This window comes from Cherax quadricarinatus, chromosome 24 (genome assembly GCF_038502225.1).
Source record: "Cherax quadricarinatus isolate ZL_2023a chromosome 24, ASM3850222v1, whole genome shotgun sequence".
Lineage (NCBI taxonomy): Eukaryota > Metazoa > Arthropoda > Malacostraca > Decapoda > Parastacidae > Cherax > Cherax quadricarinatus.
Window position 1 is genome coordinate 10,530,926 of NC_091315.1, and position 26,596 is coordinate 10,557,521.

At 39.0% G+C, this 26,596-nt stretch overlaps 1 protein-coding gene across 1 annotated transcript in view; it reads right to left on the reverse strand.

Annotated features, from left to right (window-relative positions):
* Positions 1-26,596, reverse strand: part of LOC128690825 (inhibitor of Bruton tyrosine kinase) — a 128,562-nt gene that overhangs the window by 93,063 nt on the left and 8,903 nt on the right. Inside the window, exons 2-4 of the mRNA XM_070088170.1 lie at positions 17,445-18,481; positions 8,062-8,145; positions 273-395 (exon numbers count right to left, since the gene is read on the reverse strand). Coding sequence (XP_069944271.1) covers positions 273-395; positions 8,062-8,145; positions 17,445-17,561 — 324 coding nt within the window. The 5' untranslated portion in view covers positions 17,562-18,481. The remainder of the gene's footprint in view (positions 1-272; positions 396-8,061; positions 8,146-17,444; positions 18,482-26,596) is intronic.

Genomic DNA, 26,596 nt, shown 5'->3' on the forward strand with positions numbered 1-26,596 from the left:
AATACATCTGCTTAATTATATTGTTCAATAAAAAGGAATTTTTGGTAAATTGGACACCCCCATTTTCCGTATCAGTCCATTTTATCAGACCTTTACTGTACATCTAATTTATTATTATTATTAGTCAGAGATGTCAAATCATTCCAAAAACAATATTTTACTGAATCTTCAAAATCACTAGCATTATACTATACGTATTGTGTTAGGTTAGAATGAGTGCCCTACATAAGTGACTACTACTTTAAGTATATATAGTAATATAAATAGCCTACCTGAATTAAAGCACAAGCAACATGAAGTTGCCCATAGAAGAGTGCACGATGTAAAGGAGTGTAGCCGCTTTCCCAGTCACGCTGATTCAATGATGCACCTTTTGAAAGGAGCCATTTCACAACCTGAAATTTATCAGTAACACTTCAATCATGTACATACAGTTGATGTCACAGATATGCACACACAAACAGAACACAGAAAATGAGACTGCTCACCATAACCTATTATTTTAAATACATAATACCGAAAAAACCTGGAGTTTACCTGGAGAGAGTTCAGGGGGTCAACGCTCCAGTGGCCCGGTCTGTGACCAGGCCTCATGGTGGATCAGGGCCTGATCAACCTGGCTGTTACTGCTGGCTGCACGCAATCCAAAGTACGAACCACAGCCCGGCTGGTCGGGTACCGACTTTAGGTGCTTGTCCAGTGCCTGCTTGAAGACTGCCAGGGGTCTACTGGTAATCCCCCTTATGTATGCTGGGAGGCAGCTGAACAGTCTTGGGCCCCTGACACTTATTGTGTTGTCTCTTAACGTGCTAGTGACACCCCTGCTTTTCATTGGGGGGATGTGGATCATCTACCGAGTCTTTTGCTTTCGTAGGGAGTGATTTTCGTGTGCAAGTCTGGTACTAGTCCCTCTAGGATTTTCCAGGTGTATATAATCATGCATCTCTCCCACCTGCATTCCAGGGAATACAGGTTCAGGAACCTCAAGCGCTCCCAGTAATTGAGGTGTTTTATCTCCGTTATGCGTGCCGTGAAGGTTCTCTGTACATTTTCTAGGTCAGCAATTTCACCTGCCTTGAAAGGTGCTGTTAGTGTGCAGCAATATTCCAGCCTAGATAGAACAAGCGACCTGAAGAGTGTCATCATGGGCTTGGCATCCCTAGTTTTGAAGGTTCTCATTATCCATCCTGTCATTTTTCTAGCAGATGCGATTGATACAATGTTATGGTCCTTGAAGGTGAGATCCTCCAACATGATCACTCCCAGGTCTTTGACGTTAGTTTTTCGCTCTATTGTGTGGTTGAAATTTGTTTTATACTCTGATGAAATTTTAATTTCCTCACATTTACCATATCAGAGTAATTGAAATTTCTCATCATTGAACTTCATATTGTTTTCTGCAGCCCACTGAAAGATTTGGTTGATGTCCGCCTGGAGCCTTGCAGTGTCCGTAATGGAAGACACTGTCATGCAGATTCGGGTGTCATCTGCAAAGGAAGACACAGTGCTGTGGCTTACATCCCTGTCTATGTCAGATATGAGGATGAGGAACAAGATGGGATCAAGTACTGTGTCTTGCGGAACAGAGTTTTTCACCGTAGCTGCCTCAGATTTTACTCTGTTGACTACTACTCTTTGTGTTCTATTTGTCAGGAAATTATAGATCCATCTACCAACTTTTCTTGTTATTCCTTTAGCATGCATTTTGTGTGCTATTACGCCATGGTCACACTTGTCAAAGGCTTTTGCAAAGTCTGTATATATTACATCTGCATTCTTTTTGTCTTCTAGTGTTCCTCACCCAAACTAATATGGTATTTTGTAGAATTGCCCTTCCTCTTGGTGCACTCAAGTCTCCTAGACACTGATAAATTTAACCTAAGGAAAATCACAATAATTTAGTCAATTCTTTGTCTTTGGCAGTATGGCAAGGGCAACAGCCTTCCATACAAAAATTGCCCTGGCATTTAAGTCTTTCGGGCAGTGTTCCAAAGCCATACTTACTGGTGTGCATATTTATGACGCTTACTTTAAGAACAATTCACATGTCAAAACATTTTATTTTTACCATTTTTTTTTCACTCTGAACAAAATACTGTGAGTGTGTAGGTGTTTAAGTATAGGTTCATGTCTGTTGATGAAGGCTGAACAGTAGTAATATGAATAACACCTGGGCAGAATATAGATGCTGGACTCTATAACCATCAATTTAACAATCCAGAGTAAGAGACCAAATTCACCCAAGACACTGGAGTAGGCAATCAGCCCTGAAACAAACATCAAAGCCACAACCAAGAGAGGTGAGGTGAGCCAATGTCGTAATAGCTAAGCTGGGAAGGCAAGAGGACAAGCAGACCATAGATAACACAAGGCCATCTACAAAAAAGAATGGTAAAGATCATGAAAGTTAGCCATGAACTATACAATCAACTGGGAAGAGGTGCCCAAAGCACCCAAGGAGGGAAGGAGCAAAGTATTACTCACACCAATGGAGACAATACAAAAGCTAGAATGCGAAGTCCTGAGCCATGAAGCATAATTCCTTGTTATAAACCCATGTCCCATCTATATCTGTCTATCACAACAGGAACTCCAGGATCTTGGGAAGTACACAGTTTCATGTCTGCAACCTATGGTTGCCAGACATGCACACAAATCCAGGGCACCAACATTCCCCCTTCCTGCAAGGTAAATGTAAACCATAAACTGGGATGTCAGGAAATGCCAGACACTGTACTGTGAAGAGCAAGAGTAGTGGTGAGAATCTTTGAACATAAACCCAGCTAAGTAACCATCCAGACTAACCCTCTTTGCACTAATCTCGTTCATACCTCTCCTCCCTCTACAGATGTTCCTGGTGTCTACTCTATTTCTTGCTCCTCCTGTCCTCTTCAATACTTCGGAGAAACTGGTTGATCTCTTTCTGACAGACTTAGGGAGCACAAAAATAGTGTTAGGCTTGCCGACACTAACAATGCTCTTTTCTGTCACGTCAGAGATCATAGCCATCCTATTGACTGGTCTTCTGCTAAAACTGTCTTCCCTACTTCCAACTCGAACAGTCGCCGTCTAGTTGAATCCTCTCTAATACACAACTTTCCTTGTATGAACCTTAGCCCTGGCTTCGTCTCTGTAGATGCTTTCCTCTCCCACTACATTGTAAAACTCCAAACTTCAGAACACCCGTGACTTAACCTGAATCCTCATTTTTTCTTTCTTTTTCTTCTTCCTCTTCCCCTTTCCTCTTTCCTTTTCTCCTCTGGGTTGTCTTTCTCTCTCCTGTCTCGTGTTTCTGTTCCTTCTTCATTTATTTTATTTCACAACTTCCCCTTTCACGCACCTCTGTGCGCTTGCTCTCCCTCTGTGGGCATCTAGCTCTCTTGCAGTGCTCCCCTTCCTTTGTTTTTGTTTTTGACTGGCTCGTCATCCTTATTTCCCACTTCTACTACTACTACTACAACTACTGATGAAATTAAGACACATGTGCGGCGTCTGGTTGTCTTTGTTGTGGACATTTCGCCATCCAGTGGCTGGCTGGATGGCGAAACGTCTACGATGGGGATGCCCGGGTGTTGTGCATGCGTCTTAATTTCATCTTGTCGGTATTATATACAATTCTTGTGCTACTACTACTACTACTACTACTACTACTACTACTACTACTACTACCTCCACCTCTTCCTGCCTATATATAGCCGTCCTGCTCCACCTCTGTTAGTGTGACTTTGTCAATGGTCCAAGTCGGACCGAAACGTCGTCGTAAGCTTCTCTCTTTTATGTGCGGGTTATTTGTGTACTGTGTGTGTTAAGTAACCATCCAGTTGATGGCAGAGTTGCCAGCAGAAATTTTGGTCAATATGCTGAAGCATAAGAGCCTATACCATGTGAAGTATGTACTTATAAGGATCCTTGTCAGGTACAGGAATAGAGCCCTCTAAAATATTGGGGCCAACAGAAGGCCTCTAAGCAATGTAAGTGCTGTGCAACATCAAACAAAGTACTTGCTCAAACTACCATACATTTTCAATAGTAGTCATGAAAATTAATTTTTTAGGGCAGAAGTTCCCAAACTGTGGACCACGAACCCCCAGGAGTCCGTAAAGGTAGTACTGGGGGGTCTGTGAGCCGAGATCAAAATTTCAAGAGGCTGCATTGTAAAATATATAATTACTCACAAAAAGGCTGATAAAGATAAGATTTCAAAAGTTTAAAATGGCAGGAATAAACTAATTTTTTTAGATGCTTTTTATCACTGTTGGTCACATTTTATGGGATGCCAAATCAAACATGCCAAACCTCCATCAAACACTGGTCAAGTTTCCTGCATTACAACTTATAAGACTTTGGCTGCATGTAAAAAGTGAGTGCCCAGAACCAGAATCCAAAGCACTGAGATATTTAATGCCATTCCCCACTATATATTTATGTGAGCAGGCTCTCTCCCAGCTTTTTCACATAAAATCAAAATACAGAAACAGGATGAATGTGGAACCTGATCTACACTTATTTGTCTGCCAGTGAACCTGAAATTCAGAACAGTGTCAACAAAGCAGCATTAACCATCTCATTAACCCTTTCAGGGTCCAAGGCCAAAATCTGAAGTGGTGCCCCAGTGTCCAAGAATTTAAAAAAAAAAAAATTTTATTTTTTCTTATGAAATGGTAGAGAATCTTTTTGTGAATGTAATAAAACAAAAAGTACGAAATTTGATGGAAAATTGACGAAATTATGCTCTCGTGAATTTTGATGTGTCAGCGATATTTACGAATCGGCGATTTTGCCGACTTTGACTCCCATTTTAGGCCAATTACATTATTCCAGTCGACCAAATTCTCAGCTATTTCACTAGTATTACTTCTATTCTATCGATTGAGCACAAGAAATCGCCAAGTCAACTGTTTCAACTACAAAATAAAGTGACCGGAAGTTGGTAATTTGGCCAATTTAACACAAAGTTCAAAATATTCCAATTTCAAAATAGGGTCCAGAATAAACAATGTAGGTATTCCTGGCACTAAACTAACATTTCCTCTGTTCATTAGTTATGTTTTGAGGCTTTACAAATAAATTCCATTTTGATTTTTTATTCACATAATGAATTTTTATTCACACCAAAAAATAGAAGATTTACTGTTATGCAATATTGTAATAATTGTATAAATATCATCACCACATTTGTGAATGTATATTAGACCCACCAGCTGGCGTGTATTAGACGTGTGAGGTCGTTTGTTTACTCTTGAACATCGGCAAAAATTTAACATTTCCGCCACTTTGAGCTCAATTTCAAGCCATTTCCAGTGCTAACACCAATCAAAATTATCTCTATTTCTGTAATATGTCTTCCATTCTATCAAATGAGACCAAGAAATCACAAATACAACTATAAAAACATACGAAAAAACACTGCAAAGTCGCTGTTTTAATCGAAAATCATGGTCTCAGTTTTTTTTCTCATTATACACAGTGTGCTGCAGGATTTGTTTTATGTGGTGCACACATACCACATAGATGTATTCTCTCATATCTAGGCCCAAATTTACCACTCACAGTTTATAAGAGTGAGCTGAGCTCATGACGTAGATCTACGGTTTGGACCCTGAACGTAAAGCCGTTGATCTACGGGACGGACCCTGAAAGGGTTAAATGAATAAGTTTTTTTTACAACTGTCATTTGTTTAATTTGATACTCAATGAAAAATGAGTTTGTTAGTTAATAAAACTGACTTGTTGCATAGACAGACCTTTCAAAAACCTGGGGGTCCATGAGAAAATTAATTTAAGTAAAAGGGGTTCTTGCTGGTGAAAAGGTTGGAACCACTGCTTTAAGGAATATTTTGAAGAGCTGCAGGGATTGCCCAAAGCACTAAAAAAAGTCGCAGCTCCTCCATGGTCCCTGAAAAATGAAGCAATTATGAAGAGTGCACAGCTGATGGCTTGAAGAGAGGATGACAGCTGAATTCCAGTGAACTGGTAACTGTCACTTTGGGCATCAATCATAACAAGCAAACAGTAACTGGCATCTGGAAGCTAAGTCATCATTACTAAGCAGAAAATGCATGTCCTGACCTTGCCGGAGCCATTACTGAGCAGCAAGTACACGTATTGAACTTGTCGGAGCCTAGAGGAAAATACGTGTATTAGTACGAATAAAATTTGGCATATTCCAGGAGGACACACTGGACTCTAAAGAAGATATAGTATCTTGCAAAAATCCTCTCCATGTATACTCCAGGTATCTAAACATAATCTAGGTTTCTTGCACTTTGCTAATTAAGAAAATTAAAATCTACTTAAAGATGAATTACAGTGGAATCTCTACTTGCGGGTGCATCCACGTGCGAGTTTTTCCAAATACGAGCAGTCAATGGGTCAATTTTTTGCTTCCATACGCAAGCAAAATTTCCATAAACGAGCAGACCTCAAGGCAGGTGCCTTGATGCTGGTGAGGGGCTCTTGCTCTTATCTAGGGAATTGTATCTCATTTGTTTGTTGAGCTATCTTATTGAAACTTGGGCAATGTATGATGGAAAGATGCTTCTTAACGTAATAATAATAATAATAATAATAATAATAATAATAATAATAATAATAATAATAATAATAATAATAATAGTATGTATCATAATAATAGTATAATAATATAATACAACAATAATAATAATAATACGTATAATAATAATATATTACTAAATGTAAAAGGAGAAACTTTCATTTTTCCTTTTGGGCCACCCCGCCTCGGTGGGATACGGCCGGTGTGTTGAAAGAAGGAAATAATAATAATATAATACTATAATAATAATACATATATAATAATAATGTACTACATAATAATAATTATTATAATAACAGACGACTTCAAGAGGCCATCACTAGATGGCAGTGTTTACCACAACAAAGAGAGAGCGGTTGTGGCCACTTCCACCTGTTACATGACATATTTTATGCATTCTGAAGTATATATCAGGTTTCTATGTTATTTATATTGTTTATTATTTCATATTAGATGAACTGTGATAGATAAATAAGCCGTAGAGTTGATGATAGCGAAATACAGTGGACCCCCGGTTAACGATATTTTTTCACTCCAGAAGTATGTTCAGGTGCCAGTACTGACCGAATTTGTTCCCATAAGGAATATTGTGAAGTAGATTAGTCCATTTCAGAGCCCCAAACATACACATACAAACGCACTTACATAAATACACTTACATAATTGGTCGCATTCGGAGGTGATCGTTATGCGGGGGTCCACTGTATTCAAGGAGTATTTTGTCTTGTCTCCAGACAAACTCTCGTCAGCCGCCACTGCTGCCACACATATAATGACATTTTATTCATTCTAGAGTATATATCAGGTTTCTATGTTATTTATATAGTTTGTTATGTGTTATTAGATGAACTTTGATAGATAAATAAGCCGTAGAGTGATATTAGCGAAATTATTGAAGTACAGAATTCCACTGGAACGGATTATAATTGCATTCCAATTAATTTAAATGAGGAAAATTGACTCTGCAAATGAGCAAATCCAGTTGCGAGCAAGGTCATGGAACGGATTAAACTTGCAAGTAGAGGTTCCACTGTGTATCAAATTTTTCCTAGTTACACCTCTATATTACAGTACAGTCAATGCTTTTATTTAATTCTTCCAGATAGTGAAATTTTTCTTAATGCCACTGAAAAAGTACATTCAAAATTGTAATAGCACATGGAAAGGCTTTCATAATTAACATGTGCTATTAAATTTTCACCTTCATAATGATCATATGCTATTCAATTTTCAATGAGTTTTTTCATTCATCCTTAGGAAAAATTGCACTATATAGAAGAGCTTTAAAAGAAATCTATGTCTAACATTAATAAATGCACAATAGTCAGTAATTTGAAAAATACTGCACAACCTATACAAACTTTCTGTGGACAAAGAGAAATATTAAATCTACACATACAAAATGAAAGTTGTCTTGCACATACTTTGAAATGGAGTGCAAAATAGAAAAAGTAATTTACAGGGTAAAATGTTGTGATAGAGAATGAAATTTCATCACAAACTCTGACCTTTCTTTTACCACAGGAAGCTGCCGTGTGAAGTGCTGTTTTTCCTACTTCGTCTATCACAAAACAGTAGCGATGACACAGGCTCTGGAAAAATTATAATACAATCTGAATATTATTAACTTTGGGAGAGTTATATTGTATGTAGGAATGGGATGATACCAAATATTTGTACCAATATCTATCCTCAATCTTAGGCCAATACCTTCAAAATTAACTAATACATCACAAGAACCCAACCTTCAGCATCACAAGTATTTTTTTTTTTCAACAAGTCGGCCATCTCCCACCGAGGCAGGGTGACCCATAAAGAAAGAAAATCCCCCAAAAAGAAAATACTTCCATCATCATTCAACACTTACACCTCACTCACACATAATCACTGTTTTTGCAGAGGTGCTCAGAACACAACAGTTTAGAAGTATATACGTAAAAAGATACACAACATATCCCTCCAAACTGCTAATATCCCGAAACCCCTCCTTTAGAGCGCAGGCATTGTACTTCCCATTTCCAGGACTCGAGTCCGGCTATATAAAAATAGCCGGTTTCCCTGAATCCCTTCACTAAATATTACCCTGCTCACACTCCAACAGATTGTCAGGTCCCAAATACCATTCGTCTCCATTCACTCCTATCGAGCACGCTCATGCACGCCTGCTGGAAGTCCAAGCCCTTCACCCACAAAACCTCCCTTACCCCTTCCTTCCAACCTTTTCGAGGACAACCCCTACCCCGCCTTCCTTCTCCTACAGATTTAAATGCTCTCCATGTCATTCTACTTTGATCCATTCTCTCTAAATGACCAAACCACCTCAACAACCCTCTTCAGCCCTCTGACTAATACTTTTATTAACTCCACACCTTCTCCTAATTTCCACACCCCTAATTTTCTGCATAATATTTACACCACACATTGCCCTTAGACAGGACATCTCCACTCCCTCCAACCGCCTCCTCGCTGCTGCATTCACAACCCAAGCTTCACACCCATATAACAGTGTTGGTACTACTATACTTTCATACATTCCCTTCTTTGCCTCCATAGATAACGTTTTTTTGACTCCACATATACCTCAACGCACCACTCACCTTTTTTTCCTCATCAATTCTATGATTAACCTCATCCTTCATAAATCCATCCGCCGACACGTCAACTCCCAAGTATTTGAAAACATTCACTTGTTCCATACTCCTCCCCAATTTGATATCCAATTTTTCTTTATCTAAATCATTTGACACCCTCATCACCTTACTCTTTTCTATGTTCACTTTCAACTTTCTACCTTTACACACACTCCCAAACTCATCCACTAACCTTTGCAATTTTTCTTTAGAATCTCCCCTAAGCACAGTATCATCAGCAAAAAGTAACTGTCAATTCCCATTTTGTATTTGATTCCCCATAATTTAATCCCACCCCTCTCCCAAACACCCTAGCATTTACTTCTTTTACAACCCATCTATAAATATATTAAACAACCATGGTGACATTACACATCCCTGTCTAAGACCTACTTTTACCGGGAAGTAGTCTCCCTCTCTTTTACACACCCTAACCTGAGCCTCACTATCCTCATAAAAACTCTTTACAGCATTTATTAACGTACCACCTATTCCATATACTTGCAACATCTGCCACATTGCTCCCCTATCCACTCTATCATATGCCTTTTCTAAATCCATAAATGCAATAAAAACTTCCCTACCTTTATCTAAATACTGTTCACATATATGTTTCAATGTAAACACTTGATCTACACATCCCCTACCCACTCTGAAACCTCCTTGCTCATCTGCAATCCTACATTCTGTCTTACCTCTAATTCTTTCAGTTATAACCCTACAGTACACTTTTCCTGGTATACTCAGTAAACTTATTCCTCTATTTATTTATTTATTTATTTAGTAATTTGAGCATACATACAGAGGTACAAAATAACACAGGTAAGAGCAGCATGCCAAAGCCACTTATATGCATAGCATTACGGGCAGGCTTAAAATTAACTTAAGATTAACTAAGCAATGATGAAATCAGTGATAAGACATTATTGTAAACAGATAACTATAAAACACAAATGAGTATTACAAAGTCAGGTCATATGGTTGCATGCATTGCTGTACATTCAGTAGAATGGAGTATTCTGTTAGGTAGTGTATTTAAAAAATAACAAAGTTAGATTGGGTCCTAGGTTTAACATTTATGTGATATAATTGTGAGAAACATTTAGGATATACAATTTATAAGGTTCAGTTATTCAGTATTTATTTGGTTTTGGGTGAGTAAGTGATCTTTGAGAAGAGACTTGAATTTATAAACAGGTAGTGTTTCTTTTATATTTACAGGTAATGAATTCCAGATTTTAGGGCCTTTTATGTTTACCTGGAGTTTACCTGGAGAGAGTTCCGGGGGTCAACGCCCCCGCGGCCCGGTCTGAGACCAGGCCTCCTGGTGGATCAGAGCCTGATCAACCAGGCTGTTGCTGCTGGCTGCACGCAAACCAACATACGAGCCACAGCCCGGCTGATCCGGAACTGACTTTAGGTGCTTGTCCAGTGCCAGCTTGAAGACTGCCAGGGGTCTGTTGGTAATCCCCCTTATGTGTGCTGGGAGGCAGTTGAACAGTCTCGGGCCCCTGACACTTATTGTATGGTCTCTTAACGTGCTAGTGACACCCCTGCTTTTCATTGGGGGGATGGTGCATCGTCTGCCAAGTCTTTTGCTTTCGTAGTGGGTGATTTTCGTGTGCAAGTTCGGTACTAGTCCCTCTAGGATTTTCCAGGTGTATATAATCATGTATCTCTCCCTCCTGCGTTCCAGGGAATACAGGTTTAGGAACCTCAAGCGCTCCCAATAATTGAGGTGTTTTATCTCCGTTATGTGCATTGAGTTTTTGCATAGTGTGAGATGGACACGAGGAACATCAAAGAGTGATCTGTGCCTTGTGTTATGGTCACGTGTTCTGTTGAGGTTGGCAAGGAGATGTTTGAGGGGAGGGTTAATATCAGAGTTAAGTGTTCTATGTATGTAATAGGTGCAATAATAAGTATGGATGTTTTGTATGGTGAGTAGGTTGAGTGTTTTGAATATTGGTGGAGTGTGCTCTTTTGTCCCCCTTCCCTTTATATAAAAGGACTATACATGCTCTCTGCCAATCCCTAGGTACCCTCCCCTCTTTTATACATTTATTAAACAAAAGTACCAACCACTCCAACACTATATCCCCCCCTGCTTTTAACATTTCTGTCATGATCCCATCAGTTCCAGCTGCTTTACCCCCTTTCATTCAACGTAATGCCTCACGTACCTCCCCCACACTTACATTCTGCTCTTCTTCACTCCTAAAAGATGGTATACCTCCCTGGCCAGTGCATGAAATTACCGCCTCCCTTTCTTCCTCAACATTTAAAAGTTCCTCAAAATATTCTCGCCATCTACCTAATACCTCCCTCTCCCCATCTACTAATTCCCCTTCTCTGTTTTTAACTGACAAATCCATACTTTCCCTAGGCTTTCTTAACTTGTTTAACTCACTCCAAAATTTTTTCTTATTTTCATTAAAATTTCTTGACAGTGCCTCTCCCATTCTATCATCTGCTCTCCTTTTGCACTCTCTCACCACTCTCTGCACCTTTCTTTTAATCTCCATATACTCTGCTCTTCTTATAACACTTCTGCTTTGTAAAAAAACTCTCATAAGCTAACTTTTTCTCTTTTGTCACACCCTTTACTTCATCATTCCACCAATTACTCCTCTTTCCTCCTGCCCCCACCCTCCAATAACCACAAACTTCTGCCCCACATTCTAATACTGCATTTTTAAAACTTATCCAACCCTCTTCAACCTCCCTCCCTCCCCCCACTACTCATCTTTGCACTAGCCCACCTTTCTGCCAATAGTCGCTTATATCTCGCCCGAACTTCCTCCTCCCTTAGTTTATACACTTTCACTTCCCTCCTACTTGTTGTTGCCACCTTCCTCTTGTCCCATCTACCTCTTACTCTAACTATATCTACAACTAAATATTGATCCAATATATCAGTTGCCCCTCTATAAACATGTACATCCTGGAGCCTACCCATCAACCTTTTATCCACCAATACATAATCTATCAAACTACTTTCATTACGTGCTACATCATACCTTGTATATTTATTTATCCTCTTTCATAAAATATGTATTACTTATTACCAAATCTCTTTCTACACGTAGCTCAATTCAAGGCTCCCCATTTACATTTACCCCTGGTACCCCAAATTTACCTACTACTCCCTCCACACATTTTTACCCACTTTAGCATTGAAATCCCCAACCACAAGTACTCCAGGTGCATATACACTTATTATAACCCACCTTTCACATCCAACCTTTATTTTACTCCACATAATCCTTGAATTAATACATCTATAGTCCCTCTTTTCCTGCCATATCTTATCCTTCAACATTATTGCTACTCCTTCTTTAGCTCTAACTCTATTTGAAGCCCCTGATCTAATCCCATTTATTCCTCTCCACTGAAACTCTCCCACCCCCTTCAGCTTTGTTTCACTTAAAGCCAGGACATCCAGCTTCTTCTCATTCATAACATCCAAAATCATCTCTTTCTTATCATTTGAACAACATCCACGCACATTCAGATTTCCCACTTTGACAATTTTCTTCTTATTATTCTTTTTAGTAATCTTTACAGGAAAAGGGGTTACTAGCCCATTGTTCCCGGCATTTTAGTTGACTTTTACAACACGCATGGCTTACGGAGGAAAGATTCTTATTCCACTTCCCCATGGATATAAAAGGAAAAGTAATAAGACCAAGAGCTATTAAGATAAAATCAAAGAAAATGCAGATGAGTGTGTATAAATAAACATGTACATGTATGTGTAGTGTGACCTAAGTAAGTAGAAGTAGCAAGACATACCTGTAATCTTGCATATTTATGAGACAGACAAAAGACACCAGCAATCCTACCATCATGTAAAACAATTACAGGCTTTCGTTTTACACTCACTTGGCAAGACAGTAGTACCTCCCTGGGTGGTTGCTGTCTACCAACCTACTACAAGTATTGTCACCAATTGTCACCAATTATTGCAACACTCTTCAACAAATCCATAGAATCAGCTACCTTCCCAACAATCCTCAAAATAGAGAGGGTCACTCCGGTCCATAAAGGAGGTGACCAAGCTGACTTGAATAACTATAGACCAACATCTAACTTACCATTGCTCTCTAAAATCTTCGAAAAATTAATTCATAGACGGATCTATTCCTACCTCGTCTCACACAACATATTAAACCCTTGTCGGTTTGGATTCAGGAATAATAAAAGCACGAATGATGCTATCATACACATGCTAGAACTAATATATACCGCACTCGAAATGAAAGAAGTCCAGCTGGGCATTTTCATTGATTTACGTAAATCTTTTGATCGACCATGAACTGCTGTACTCCAAATTAACGCACTATGGTATCAGAGGCCACTCCCTCAACTACCTAAAATCATACCTTAGTAAAAGAACTCAATATGTGTATGCAAATGATGCAAACTCTTCCACCCAACCAATCATAGTAGGAGTTCCACAAGGAAGCATCCATGGACCACTCCTCTTTCTCATCTACATCAATGATCTACCGAATGCATCACAGCTACTCAAACCCATATTATTTGCAGATGACATTACATATGTCTTTTCCCACCCAAACATAGTCATACTAGCAAACACAGTCAATGCCGAATTGCAGAAAATATCTGCCTGGATGATGACTAATAAACTTACCCTGAATACTGATAAAACCTATTTCATTCAGTTTGGAAACAAAGCTGCAAATGATCCGATTAACATAACACTAAATGGATCATCAGTCACAAGACTCACAGAGGGAAAATTCCTAGGTATCCACCTCGACAGTAGCCTTAAGTTCCGGACACACATACAACAAATCACCAAGAAAACCTCCAAGACTGTAGGCATACTATCAAAGATAAGGTACTACGTTCCACAATCAGCTCTCCTGGCAATGTACCATACACTCATATACCCTTATCTTACATATGGAATTCGTGCATGGGGATCAACAACATCCAATCACCTAAAACCCCTCATAACCCAGCAAAGGCAGCAGTAAGAATGATAACGAATTCCCACTCCCGCCAGCATACTCCACCAATTTTCAAAAGTCTGACTCTGCTCACCATTAACCTCTTCAGGGTCCCAGACCCAAATCTGAAGTGGTGCCCCAGTGTCCAAGAATTTTCAAAACAAAAAAAATTTTTATTTTTTCTTATGAAATCGTAGAGAATCTTTTTGTGAAGGTAATAAAACACAAAGTACGAAATTTGATGGAAAATTGACGAAATTATGCTCTCGCGAATTTTGATGTGTCAGCGATATTTATGAATCGGCGATTTTGCCGACTTTGACTCCCATTTTAGGCCAATTACATTATTCCAGTCAACCAAATTCTTAGCTATTTCACTAGTTTTACTTCTATTCTATCGATTGAGCACAAGAAATCGCCAAGTCAACTGTTTCAACTGCAAATTAAAGTGATCGGAAATTGTTAATTTGGCCAATTTAACACAAAGTTCAAAATATTCCAATTTCAAAATAGGGTCCAGAATAAACAATGTAGGTATTCCTGGAACTAAACTAACATTTCCTCTGTTCATTAGTTACGTTTTGAGGCTTTACAAATAAATTCCATTTTGATTTTTTATTCACATAATGAATTTTTATTCACACCAAAAATAGAAGATTTACTGTTATGCAATACTGTAATAATTGTATAAATATCATCACCATATTTGTGAATGCATATTAGACCCACCAGCTGGCGTGTATTAGACGTGTGAGGTCGTTTGTTTACTCTTGAATATCGGCAAAAATTTAACATTTCTGCTACTTTGAGCTCAGTTTCAAGCCATTTCCAGTGCTAAAACCAATCAAAATCATCTCTACTTCTGTAATATGTCTTCCATTCTATCAAAAGAGACCAAGAAATCGCAAATACAACTATAAAAAACATACGAAAAAACACTGCAAAGTCGCTGTTTTAATCGAAAAATCATGATTTCATTTTTTTTCTCTCATTATACACAGTGTGCTGCAGGATCTGTTTTATGTGGTGCACACATACCACATAGATGTATTCTCTCATATCTAGGCCCAAATGTACCACTCACAGTTTATCAGAGCTGAGCTGAGCTCATGACGTAGATCTACGGTTTGGACCCTGAATGTAAAGCCGTAGATCTACGGAACGGACCCTGAAAGGGTTAAGAACATCCATACTTATTCATGTGCCTACTACATACACAGAACAATACACGCAAATATAAACCTTCCACTCAAACTTCTCCTCACCAACTTAAACAGGACACATGACCACAACACAAGACACAGATCTCTTTTTGATATACAGTACCTCGTGTCCATATCACACTGTGTAAAAACTCTATGCACATAAAGGGGCCTAAAATATAGAATTCATTACCAGAAGATATTAAAGTAACCCAGTCTGAAAATCAGTTTAAGACTCTTCTTAAAAGCCACTTAATCACCCTAGACTAAATGCTAAATACTCAGTACACACTTACTCACCTATGTACTCCCACATCATAACGTCAACAATCACTTTGAACCTTTTATCTATTGTTGACAGGAATATAATTGAACCATTGTTTTCACAAAAAGCATTTTAGACTATATGAATATATCCTTTGTCTTATACAAATTTAATTAACTTATAATTAATAATCTACTGTTCAACTATGAAATAATTACTATCCTACTGTACAACTATGATATAATCCTTAGTGTTAAGTAGTCTGTAAGCCAATATGTTAAGTTGGCCCATAATACCTAGGCATAATAGAGGTTCTCTTTGCATTGCAACCCACTATTGTAAATATAAAATCTCAATGTACTGTTTGCAAAGACATAAAATAAATAAATAAATAAATAAATAAGTATTCAACATCACAAGAGCTCCAACCTTCAACATCCCAAGAACCCAACCTCCAACATCACAAGAACCCAACCTCCAATATCACAAGAACCCAACCTTCAACATCCCAAGAACCCAACCTCCAATATCACAAGAACCCAACCTCCAACATCACAAGATCTCCAGCATTGAACATCACAAGATCCCCAAGCCTGCATCATCATAAGATCTCTAACCTTCAGCCTCAGCCCAGTAGGTTCACAGCCACTCTCTCCCCTCCAACATGTTAAGCGTCCTAAACTTGACCTAAAGATACATATACCTGGAGGGGGTTTCGGGGGTCAACACATCTGTGGCCCAGTCTGTGACCAGGCCTCTTAGTGGATCAGGGCCTGATCAACCAGGCTGTTACTGCTGGCCACACACAAATTGACGTATGAGCTACAGCCTGGTTAGTTAGGTACTGACTTTTGGGGCCTGTCAAGCTCCTTCTTGAAGACAGCCATGAGTCTATTGGTAATCCCCCCTCATGTATGCTGGGAGGCAGTTGTACAATCTTGGGCCCCTGACACTTACTGTGTTGTCTCTTAGCATACTCATAGCACCCCTGCTTTTTATTAGGGGATGTTGCATCTCCTGATGAGTCTGTTTCCATAGGGAATGATTTTCATGTGCAGATGGGACTAGTCCCTCTAGGATTTTCCGAGTAACAAATAATGTAAAATATTTATGTAACCATCTTTTTTAGCTACATGTATTCTTTCCTTTAACTGTGTGAACCTCACTAGAGTTCAGGTATTTTCCAGAGCCTTCTCACTGGCAAAATTAAGTGGAAAAAAGTAAATTTTTTTGAAGAATTATGACAGTAAAAAAAATTTGGGTGGGGGAGATTTGAGGAACACAACCTTATTTTCCTATATGTTTATCAGTCCATTATTCACAGAAATCATTGCTAGTGCAGTTTTCAGGAACGTAACCCACACAAATTATGTCCACTGTCAAGCCAATTTAACTTTACATACATTCAAAAGTAAAGTGCAACAACACTAAGTTCAGAAATGCATTATCAAGTTATCTGCATTAAAGGTTTGAAGCCAACAGATGAGGCATTCACAACTACTACTGCATGAAAATTGGAATTTAAACTTTCCCCACTTTCATCAAAAAATTAAAAAATTGGCACACAGACAGTCCAAAATTAATCTTAAACCTTTCTTTAAGCTAGATAAACTATTATTTAAGATATGAAGCCAATAAATATGACCCAGATGTATCATACTTACATTTTAAAGTAAGCAAAAAATAGAAACTACAATTGACTGGTATACATGTCTAGATAAAACATCTGATTTAATCAAAATTGGATCATGTTATTGATAAAAAATATTTTGAAATTAAATATTCTCATCTAGATTACGATACATTCTTACTTACGTTCATATATGCAATGGCTTGTGCCTCAGAGCCTCTGACGATTGCTGAAGTGATCCTGGACCCATGTTCACGGGAACGACACCCTAAGGTGCACTCACATTCCAGTACATGACTCATTTTGCCCTAGTGCCTGGATTATAAATATATTGTAGAGCTAATCACCATACAGCAGCTATCCAGTTGGAGTAGGGCAATCTTCAAACTTTCAGTTCATCTACATATCTGGTTCAGGTCTGGCTAATGCCACACGAGTATTATTGGAAGCGTACATAACTTTCAGCAAGTTGCAAGACATACTCAATCAGCATGACACTCAGTTTTTAAATCTACAACTACAGTATTTTCAAGCTTAAAGCCAGTGGACTGAATGTATGCTTAATATCTTTTTTCCTAACTTAAAGTCATAGATAAGTCATAGACACTTGTCTACGTTACAGTAAAGTACTTTTGAGTAATTCATGAAAAATGCCTAAAGTATAATACAAGGACAATTCACAGCCATGGTTATGAAAGACAAAAATCTTACTCATTTCATCAAGTGAAAACTATATCCTCTAATACATTCACATTTGAGTAAACTCACACCAGTCTAAATCTAAATGTTTTACTTGATAAAAATATAATCACTCAAGGGATACATGTTATCCAATACACTGTACTTGTTTAAATTGCACAGTTTTGCATTGCACAGTTTTCATTTGTCTATCACTATCAAATACAACTGAAGTAAGTATTCATTAAAACAATATTTTTTGCACTTTAATGGACATTGCACTTGTTTAAAGTAAATGTGGCATTTTAAAGGCCCAATCCTTTTCTGATGGTGCATGCAAGTACAGTACTGTACTATATGATAACAATACAATACTAGCTATACACACAACTTCTCTTGCAGAAAAGTTCAGCCATTGTACTAAGACAGATATGTTGGTAATGGGAAGAGCACAGGGGGAGCCATTACTCAGCTGTGGACCCCACAAGGAGGGGCCCCTTCTTTTGCTCCCCCGCTCTTAAGCAGCCATAATTGTTGAAGAGGCCTATGAAAAGAAAGAATAAAACAATTAGAATACAGTTTAAAAAACAAGGCATACCTATTATTGCTATAATGACTTAGGATGGGAGAATACCAAATTATTTGCAGATACTGATACTCAATTTTAAGCCGGTGTTGATCCCATCAAAATTAGTCAATACCCACCAATACCAATACTTTGGCACACCCCTATAATAGCATTATATTTTTAAACTTACTTTGAATGGAGACCAAAAAAGGAAAATGTACCAGACTACTGTATAGCAGTACTAACTCCTTTGTGTGTATGTCAGGTATATGCCTCAAATGTTACAGCGAGGAGGCTGGAGACTATGGAGATGTCATGTCTGAGAGCAATGTATTGTGAGAGTATTATGCAGAGAATTTGGAGCATGAATATTAGAAAATGAGTTGGAGTTAAAGTATAATTCAGAGGGTTGAGAAGGGGTTGCCGAGGTAGTTTGAATATTTAGAATATGAAGCTGAATAGAATAACTAAAGGGGTATGTAAATCTGGGGTGGAAGAAGGGGTCGGGGTTGTTTGAGAAAGGACCGGAGAGAGGAAGTAATGGAAGTTTCGAGTGCTAGGAGCTTGAGCATCCAACAGGCTTGTGTGAATGTATTAGGCTGGAGTGAATGAGACAAGAGTTTTTTGTGGCTTCATGTACAGTTGGAGGGGGAGCAAGTTAACAATTATAAGGGGATTCTGGGAAATCGGTTAGCCAGACTTGAGTTCTGGAGGTGGCAAGTACTGTACAGTGCATGTGCTCTAAAGAAGAGGTGAAGGTGCTGCAGTTAGCAATGTCATCTAAATTGTGATGTCAGCCTGTTTCTGGCAAGACAGCGATTAAATGAAAGCTGGAGAATGCATTTTCCTTTTTTGTGGTCAACTTACTTCATTGGGAAACAGCCAGTGTTAAAAAAATTCTATCCTGCCTATTTAACACCCAAAAGAGGGTGAACCAAAGAATACAATTATAATAACTTGCTTTCCATTTGCCTATACCTATCCAGTAAAATTAAATTAAAATTAAAATTATACATTTCTTAAGAGCCATACAAATACAGTGGTTATATATTCAAAGTGATTACATTTTAAGTTTGATCTTGTAATAGAACTGACATAATTTGATACAATATAAGGCTATGAAGAAAGCCACTAATTATGCAATACTGACTCACCAAATTAAGACTTCCTACTAAAATTTTAAAGAGTGAGGATTGTACATTCCAGCTTCCAAAACTCAACATCTGGCTAGCTAGTTTTCCAGGCCACAGACATACTTCAAACATGTAAAATCCTATCAACTATTTTCCTTCACTCCCTCAAATCTAACATGCTCATATACTGTATTTATGGTGAATACCTATGCCCCTCTGCATATTTTTTTTTAACTCAACAGGGTTATCCAAAAAATGAAAACAACATTCACCATCATTCATTCAATCTCCATCTTTCCAGAAGTGTGCTGACATCACAATCAGAGTATCCTCAAACTAAAATATCCCCATGACTTCTTCAGGCTCAATCCTAGGAAGGGCAGAATAGGTCCAATTCCTTGGATCAAGAGCCCCTCACCAGTATCAAGGCATCTCCCTTGAAGAATATCTGCATAATATTTGCAACACACGATAACAGGATATTTTTCTCTGCCTTCAGTGTTATTTCAATAAAGACCAAAATAAGCTGGCATTACATCATGAAAAAAAAAAGTACCAAAGCAGGCCTCATGGTCAATACTTGACAGAACCTAATCAGTCCCTACTACACACAGTCATTTCTCTGATATATGCCCTTTATGTTCACGCATCATTTTGTTTGTATGGGCTTGACAAAGCTCCTGGTGAGAAAAATGTAGCCACAGTGAATACTTTGTTAGCTGTACATGTACCCTTTTATGCAATGTATAGTCTCTGCAAGAAAAATGTTTGACCAAAAACCTTTGGAAAAGAATGAATAAGGTGCCCCAAGGCCTGGTGGCAAAACCTCTCACTTCACACAGTGAGGGTCCGGGTTCGATTCCTGGCGAGGGTAGAAACATTGGGCGGGTCTCCTTACACCGGTTGTCTATGTTCCCCATCAGTAAAATAGGTACCTGGGTTTTAGTTGATTGGTGTGGGTCACATCCCAAGACAAAATTGACCTAATATGTCCGAAATGTCATTGATGTCAGCTAGGCCTGTATACCTTGTACATGTACTTGTAGAAATACAGTGGAACCTCGGTTTTTGTATGCCCCAGTTTTTATAGGATTCAGTTTTCGACATTTCTCATCAAAATTTCGTCCCAATTTTCGTACATCCGCTTGGTTTTCGTATAGTTGAAAATGGTCTGCACCAAACACGTCCTTGTGACTCAGCCATTCAAGCGCCCACACAAGGCATCCCATGCATTTGTGACTCAGTCTGCCTTTGTTTCTCAGTGAGTGAGCATCGCCCTGGGCGTTCATCTGAAATATTTCATAATAATCCTTTTTTCTTTGTGCTTGTTTATTGAATGCGTCTGCTAAATGAGCCACCATGGGGCCAAAGAAAGTTCCGTGTGCTAGCCCTTTGATAAAGAAGGCAAGAAAGACGATAGAGTTCAAGAAAGAACTCGTAGCAAAGTACGAAAGTGGTGTACATGTGGCCAATCTCAACAGGATATACGGGAAGTACAGTGGACCCCCAACTTGCAATATTAATCCGTTCCAGAGAGCACATTGTAAGACGAAATTATCGTAAGTCAAATTAATTTTCCCCATAAGAAATAATGGAAATCAAATTAATCTGTTGACTTTGAGCGAGGCACTGCATCACTTGCCCGAGACTTTCACCCATACTGACTATGTGAAGAGAGGCGAATGTGTGTGCTCAGTTACCCCTGCTGTTCTCCTGTATCCCCCAACTCTCCGCCTTTAAACTCAGCCGTTCGCCTCTATCAACGTGCAGTGTAGAGGTGTATTTTGCTGCTCCGCTGATACTCGAATATCTGAGTTCTGCACAGCTAGTCACCTCTGCCTACCTGAGAAATACGGACGAATCTCCCATCCTGCATGAGTTGGTGATCCAGACCTGACTGTGCCACTTGTACAAAATGTGTTATATCTCTAACTGAGGAAGATGACCTTTTATTCTTCTATGCACTGAGTGTTTCTGGGAGGAATGCTGCATAGTTGGAACACAAGAGTGGTTAAGAACAATTTAACGAGCATTGTAGTACCTGGTAACTCCTTTCCGAGACAGCTTTTTAACTGTAACATGCCAGAGGTTCATCTATAAACATAGTAAGTTTGTGCTGATTTGTTTGTCCACAGAGTGAAAATTTGTCTGTCATTCCAAGACATGCGTGCTAAATGTGTTAAGTGCTGCAGGTCTGGAGTAATTAACGAGTAGTACAGTGTTGGTAACTCACGAGATGACTGTGGGCCCAGTGAATGACCTTGAAAATGGCACTGCGACCCGCAGGCCACTACACCCATATTGTCTGTGTCTAGCGAGGTGAATATCCCTTCCTTGTCCCTTCTCTCTTATGGAATAAAGGTGGTTTCGCTGACCCAAGAGTAACAGACTAACTCTTCCACCTCAAGCAGCTGAACTAGAAGTGACCTATGGATGTGAACGAAGTAAATGATGGTGAAGGCAAATTCGAACGTTTTAGAAGTAAGGGAGCTTTGAAAAAAGAAAGAGGATTTCAAAGGAGGCTTGCTGCAAGAAACGAGAGCAACAACAACCATCGCAGAACGGTTAGGCTTGATTTCCCCGCTAACACTGAGTTTGAGGTCAAGTTTAGACGGTTTTACGAAGCTACACTAGACAACCCAGAGGAAAACCTTCGGATTCGCTTTCGTCATGACGAGGATAATTACGTTTTTGTTACTAACGACCCAGCATTCATAGAAAAACTTCTTACTCATAAATATGTTAACATCCAACTCCAAGATGCCCCACCAAGATCACCCAAAGTGCTTATTGTTATCCACAATGTCAATAAGTACTTGGATCCTAAATTCCTGTTGTCAGATCAAGTTGCAAACCCTCGTCGACTTCCAAATGATCTGATATTGGCTGAGTGGATTGGCCAAGGAACTCCACCATCATATATCTACTCTCGTGCTGTGCTTAACAGGAGTTACAAAATAGCTTTGTACAAACCACCTCACCGCAGATGCTACAAGTGTCAGCGCTGGGGTCACATTGCTTGGAAATGCCCAGCTAAGTCACACTGGTGTGCAGCGTGTGCCAAGGCCCATCCTTCTCACCAGTGCTATGATATGATCAAGAAACACCAGTCCATTGCATTACAATGTATCAATTGTAAGACTCCAGGAGCCACAGCTGCTCATGCTGACTGCAGAGTGAAAGCTGCCCACATCGCCAGCCACCAGCCTCACTCATCACCCCCCATGATGAGGCAGTAGGCCTACCAGATACTTCATGTCTGAATATTGACCCATGCCTGATTTCAGACAATGTGGTTGAGCGAGTCATTCTGGGAGTACATAAACAGAGCACCATCACGTCTGCTATCAACACTAGTAATGCTGCTGGTGTTGACACCACCTGTTTGGCTGAATCAGCTGTCAGTCAGCCACCTGGCTCAGCTGACCGGGACTTCATACCTCCAGATGAAGCTAGTCTTGCTGGGGTGGTACACAACATGCAGCTGTGCATAACAGTACTGGAGAAGCAACAATGGTGTTTGAAACAACAACTTGAGCACCACAAGGAAAAACTTACAGAGGTTGCAAGTGAGTACATCACCCCACAGACTGTCAGCCATTATGAAAATGAGTGTGGTGATGATGAACAAACTGATGATTGCAGTGGTGTTAATAATTACAAAAATGATGAATCTGATAGTGGTGTTTACAATCACAGTGAAGATGATAAGGGCAGTGAAGACCATCATGATAGTCAAAATGATGAGTGCAATGTATTGATAGATACTGAGTGTGGAGAGGACCCGGTTGTCGATAATGGTGTATGTATCACTGGTCATAATGATGAGGGAAGTGGTACATGTGATGATAGCGATGAGTGTAATAAAAGTGGAGAGGTGAGTGCGAGGGATAGTGTCAACTTCCATACATTCACAGACAAAGAATGCCGTGCCCTCTGTAAACAAAGACTCCCAAGAGGTCTCCATAGTGGAAGTGTACTTAAAAGACTCATGGATAAGGATAATACTGATGATATTGATATTGATTATGTCTGTTTGTTATTTAGTAAGTTTTTTCATTTTGCTGAGAAATTGAATTCTATCCCTGGACTTTTATAATGGAACCAAACTCGTATAAACTATCCATTTTAAGTTGGAATATTGCGTCACTTAGAAAAAGATTTTCTGACCTTCATCATAAAGTAACCACTGAATCCATTGATATTGTGTCTACAAGAGTGCAGAATCCCTGAAAAATCCCAACCCCCTAAATTGCCATCATTTGTTGCATATAACCTCAAATCTACTAATTCTTGTGTTCTATATATTAAAAAATCACTTCCCCATCAACTTCTTGCACATAAGAAAACAGAGGGGCTACAATATCACGGTGTTAGGATTTATATTGGGAACTCTGCTCTCAACATATTTAACTCGTATGCTCCTGCTGATAAGTTTAATTACTTGGAGCTCCCAACTTGTGCTCAGTCTGAACCTACCCTTATTATTGGTGATTATAATGCAAGACACAAAAGCATTGGAAACTCTCAGTTTGGTAATCGTAATGGTAATCAATTGTTGTCACTCTTAAACAGTCATGATAATGTGCAAATTGTAGGTGACTTTGAACCCACACATATCTACGGAGGCATCCTTGATCTGTGCCTGGGCTTCAACATTACTTCTGCCAGCTGTGAGTCTTCCATTGTAACAGATATAGCATCTGATCATTTCCCAAGGCTAACCTCACTAGATATTGGTAATACTATCCTCCCTGGTGGGATATTCAAACGGAAACATTTTAACCCTTTCAGGGTCCAAGGCCCAAATCTGGAGTCACGCACCAGTGTCCAAGAATTTTAAAAAAAAAAATTTTTTATTTTTTCTTATGAAATCGTAGAGAATCTTTTTGTGAAGGTAATAAAACAAAAAGTACGAAATTTGGTGGAAAATTGACGAAATTATGCTCTCGCGAATTTTGATGTGTCAGCGATATTTACGAATCGGCGATTTTGCCGACTTTGACTCCCATTTTAGGCCAATTACATTATTCCAATCAACCAAATTCTTAGCTATTTCACTAGTATTACTTCTATTCTATCGATTGAGCACAAGAAATCGCCAAGTCAACTGTTTCAACTACAAAATAAAGTGATCGGAAATTGTTAATTTGGCCAATTTAACACAAAGTTCAAAATATTCCAATTTCAAAATAGGGTCCAGAATGAACAATGTAGGCATTCCTGGCACTAAACTAACATTTCCTCTGTTCATTAGTTATGTTTCGAGGCTTTACAAATAAATTCCATTTTGATTTTTTATTCACATAATGAATTTTTATTCACACCAAAAAATAGAAGATTTACTGTTATGCAATACTGTAATAATTGTATAAATATCATCACCATATTTGTGAATGTATATTAGACCCACCAGCTGGTGTGTATTAGACGTGTGAGGTCGTTTGTTTACTCTTGAATATCGGCAAAAATTTAACATTTCTGCTACTTTGAGCTCAGTTTCAAGCCATTTCCAGTGCTAAAACCAATCAAAATCATCTCTATTTCTGTAATATGTCTTCCATTCTATCAAATGTGTCCAAGAAATCGCAAATACAACTATAAAAAACATACGAAAAAACACTGCAAAGTTGCTGTTTTAATCGAAAAATCATGATTTCATTTTTTTTCTCTCATTATACACAGTGTGCTGCAGGATTTGTTTTATGTGGTGCACACATACCACATAGATGTATTCTCTCATATCTAGGCCCAAATGTACCACTCACAGTTTATCAGAGTGAGCTGAGCTCATGGCGTAGATCTACGGTTTGGACCCTGAACGTAAAGCCGTAGATCTACGGGACGGACCCTGAAAGGGTTAATGTTCCCCCTAATCAACATGATGACTTTGTTGCATATGTGACTGACTGGTATAATTCCTACGAGTGTACCTCTTTCGAGACTTTTAACAATGACCTTGTGAGCAATATTCAGAACTTCTTAGAGCCGCCTCTGAAACCTCCTACTACTCTAAATCCAAATGACTTCCATAATAATCATAAGTCTTATAAAAACCATACCTATTACAATTATTCTAAACTTCGAACACTGAAACGCACTGCTCACAGACTAGGCCTAGCCTATAGAAAACATCGTAATGCTGAAATGCTGAGCCTCTTCCAAACTGCCCTTGCTGCTGCCAGAGAGCGTATGACAGAGCTGCGGCAAACAGATTGGGAACAATTTGTCAACGGTCTCAATGCTCACACCCCACTTAGCCGGGCATGGAGGGACATAAATAGAATTAAGGGTAATAGAACTGGGCAGATCGCGCACCCTCATCCCTTACATAGGGCGAATGAGTTAGTCAGTGCTTGGGCTGCTACATCTAGCTATGACAATCTTCCCAGTACCACACAGGCAAAATTAAATGACAAATATGATGCAAGGGAGAGACTTATTTGCTTTATGCTCAGCAAGGCAGATGACTAACATTCCTTTCACTAATTATGAACTTGATGCAGCACTAACTAAGGGCAACTCCACGTCGCCTGGTGAGGATGGTATTACTTACAACATACTCAGATTGCTGTGCCGAGTACCAGGTAATTCATTACTTGAATTATATAACATGAGCTATGTCACTGGGGAGCTCCCTAAATCATGGACCAACAGCCTCATTATTCCCATTCTGAAGCCCAATCAACAAAACTCATTTTGCCCAATACCCCTTACAAGCTGCTTGTGTAAAACATTCGAAAGGATGATTCTTAATCGTCTTATGCACAGAATTAAGCAATTCTTGTCTCCCCGGTTGCATGGCTTCATGCATGGAAGGAGTGTGCATCATTGCATTACCACCTTTCTCACTCTGCACACTGACAGCTCATACACTACCTTCCTTGACCTTAAATCTGCTTTTGATGTAGCCAACAGACATGTAATCATTAGTGAACTTGCCAGAATGGATGTTGGA